General features: G+C 49.1%; 1 protein-coding gene across 1 annotated transcript in view; it reads left to right on the forward strand.

Moving 5' to 3' along the window:
- The window catches only part of PSMD2 (proteasome (prosome, macropain) 26S subunit, non-ATPase, 2), a 16,062-nt gene continuing 14,112 nt past the window's right edge, over positions 1–1,950 (forward strand). The window contains exons 1-3 of the mRNA XM_011981849.1: positions 1–58; positions 506–562; positions 939–1,103. Coding sequence (XP_011837239.1) covers positions 542–562; positions 939–1,103 — 186 coding nt within the window. The 5' untranslated portion in view covers positions 1–58; positions 506–541. The remainder of the gene's footprint in view (positions 59–505; positions 563–938; positions 1,104–1,950) is intronic.

Raw genomic sequence — 1,950 nt, forward strand, 5'->3', positions numbered from 1 at the left:
GAAGCCGAGCGGCAAGGAGCGGCGGGATGCTGGGGACAAGGACAAAGAACAGGAGCTGGTGAGGCGCGACCCCGAGAGCTGGCGGAGGAGGCCGCGGGGCTGAGTCACGGCGGCTCCACAGGCCTCAGGCCCGACACCCAACGACCCCACCGCACCAGGGAGAGGGCGGTTGGGGCGACCCTCGGGACTCCCGGCACCCTGCCTCTCTGCTCCTCATTCTCCGTTCCGCGCTGTCACCTCCGCCGTCTCCACCAACCCTCACCACCGCCGCGTGAGGTGGACTCGGGCGGGTCATTGTCACCTCCGTTTCCTAGAGTGGCTTTCAAGTAGAGCCTGGTTCAGAACCCAGGCTGATTTCCCACCAGGGCTTCCTATTCCCACTGTTTCCTTGCCCACCTGGCCCCTCCTAAGAAGGCAGGCTTATTCTCCACCTGCCCCGGGTAAGTGGGAGGAGGACGTCTTTGGGATTCCTTCTCTTCATGAGCTGCTTCTCCCAACCCTCCAGTCTGAGGAGGACAAACAGCTTCAAGATGAACTGGAGATGCTCGTGGAACGACTGGGGGTGAGTCACGATGTTAACACGATTCGGACATGTTTGGATCTTTCCCACTTGTTTGTTTTATTCTGTTTTGAGGCAACTGCTGTGTGCGGTGGACTGTATTTTAGAGTCAGTGTTATGATGATGTTGGGAGGCAGGAGAGTTACAAAGGGTATTCGTGCAGTTTTGCAGCTTTCTCTTGTGGGAGAAGCAGAGTTCTTAACTCTGAACTTGGGTCATTTGTTTTTGTGCCAGGCAGGGTGCAGGGAGTTGAGGAATCACAGATGAATGAATAAGACACGGCTATTTCCTTGGAGGAGTTGTTAAGTTAAATATCTCTGTATTATGACTTGAAGGGGTGTGACTCCTTTTTGTCTGAGCCCTGTCTTCTCTTGATCAGGAGAAGGACACATCCCTGTATCGACCAGCGCTGGAGGAATTGCGAAGGCAAATTCGTTCTTCTACAACTTCCATGACTTCAGTGCCCAAGCCTCTCAAATTTCTGCGTCCACACTATGGCAAACTGAAGGAAATCTATGAGAACATGGCCCCTGGGGAGAATAAGGTAAAACAGTTTCAAACCTGGTGGAGGCCTAGTTTAGGAATTCCTTTTTACCCAGACCATGAGGGGGCTCATTGTGAGTCACAGGCAGCCTGATAGACCTAAGCCCTGATCTATTTGAGCAGAGTTCATCACAGTCAAAATATCCATAAAAGAGCTGAAAGGAAGATCAACTTCTCAGAAGACACCGTTTCTGTTATTTGTGTTGGACTTTGGGGTTTCATTATAATGGTTTATTTTTAACTTATGTTTAATCTTGGTTTTTCTCTTTCCTTCTATCCCATGCACATTCATTTATCTCTAAAATATGTTCCACATTCAGTCACTTCTGTGCTTGCTGGTACAACCCTCATCCTGGAAATGTTCAGTTTTCGCATGGGCTATTGCAGCACCTCTTAACTGATGTTGCTTTTGTCCTTTGTTCCTACACAGTCTGTCTCTTATGTAGCAGCTATTGTGATCTTTCTCAGTTATGGGTCTTTTCTGCTTAAAACCTTTTAATTGTTTATAATTGCCATTAAAGTAAAATTGAGAGCCTCCATTTTTCTCCACATTATCCCTTGTTTATCACCCTTCAGCTGTGTTAGTTTAAAAGGAAGATAGTGGCTGGGTGTGGTGGCTCACACCTGTAACCCTAGCACTTTGGGAGGCCGAGGGGTGGATCACCTGAGGTCAGGAGTTTGAGACCAGCCTGGCCAACATGGTGAAACCCTGTCTCTACTAAAAATACAAAAAAAAAAAAAAATTAACTGCGTGTGGTGGTGGGCACCTGTAATCCCAGCTACTCAGGAGACTGAGGCAGGAGAATTGCTTGAACCCGGGAGGCAGAGGTTGCAGTGAGCCGAGCGTA

Source organism: Mandrillus leucophaeus, unplaced genomic scaffold (assembly GCF_000951045.1).
Source record: "Mandrillus leucophaeus isolate KB7577 unplaced genomic scaffold, Mleu.le_1.0 Scaffold231, whole genome shotgun sequence".
Lineage (NCBI taxonomy): Eukaryota > Metazoa > Chordata > Mammalia > Primates > Cercopithecidae > Mandrillus > Mandrillus leucophaeus.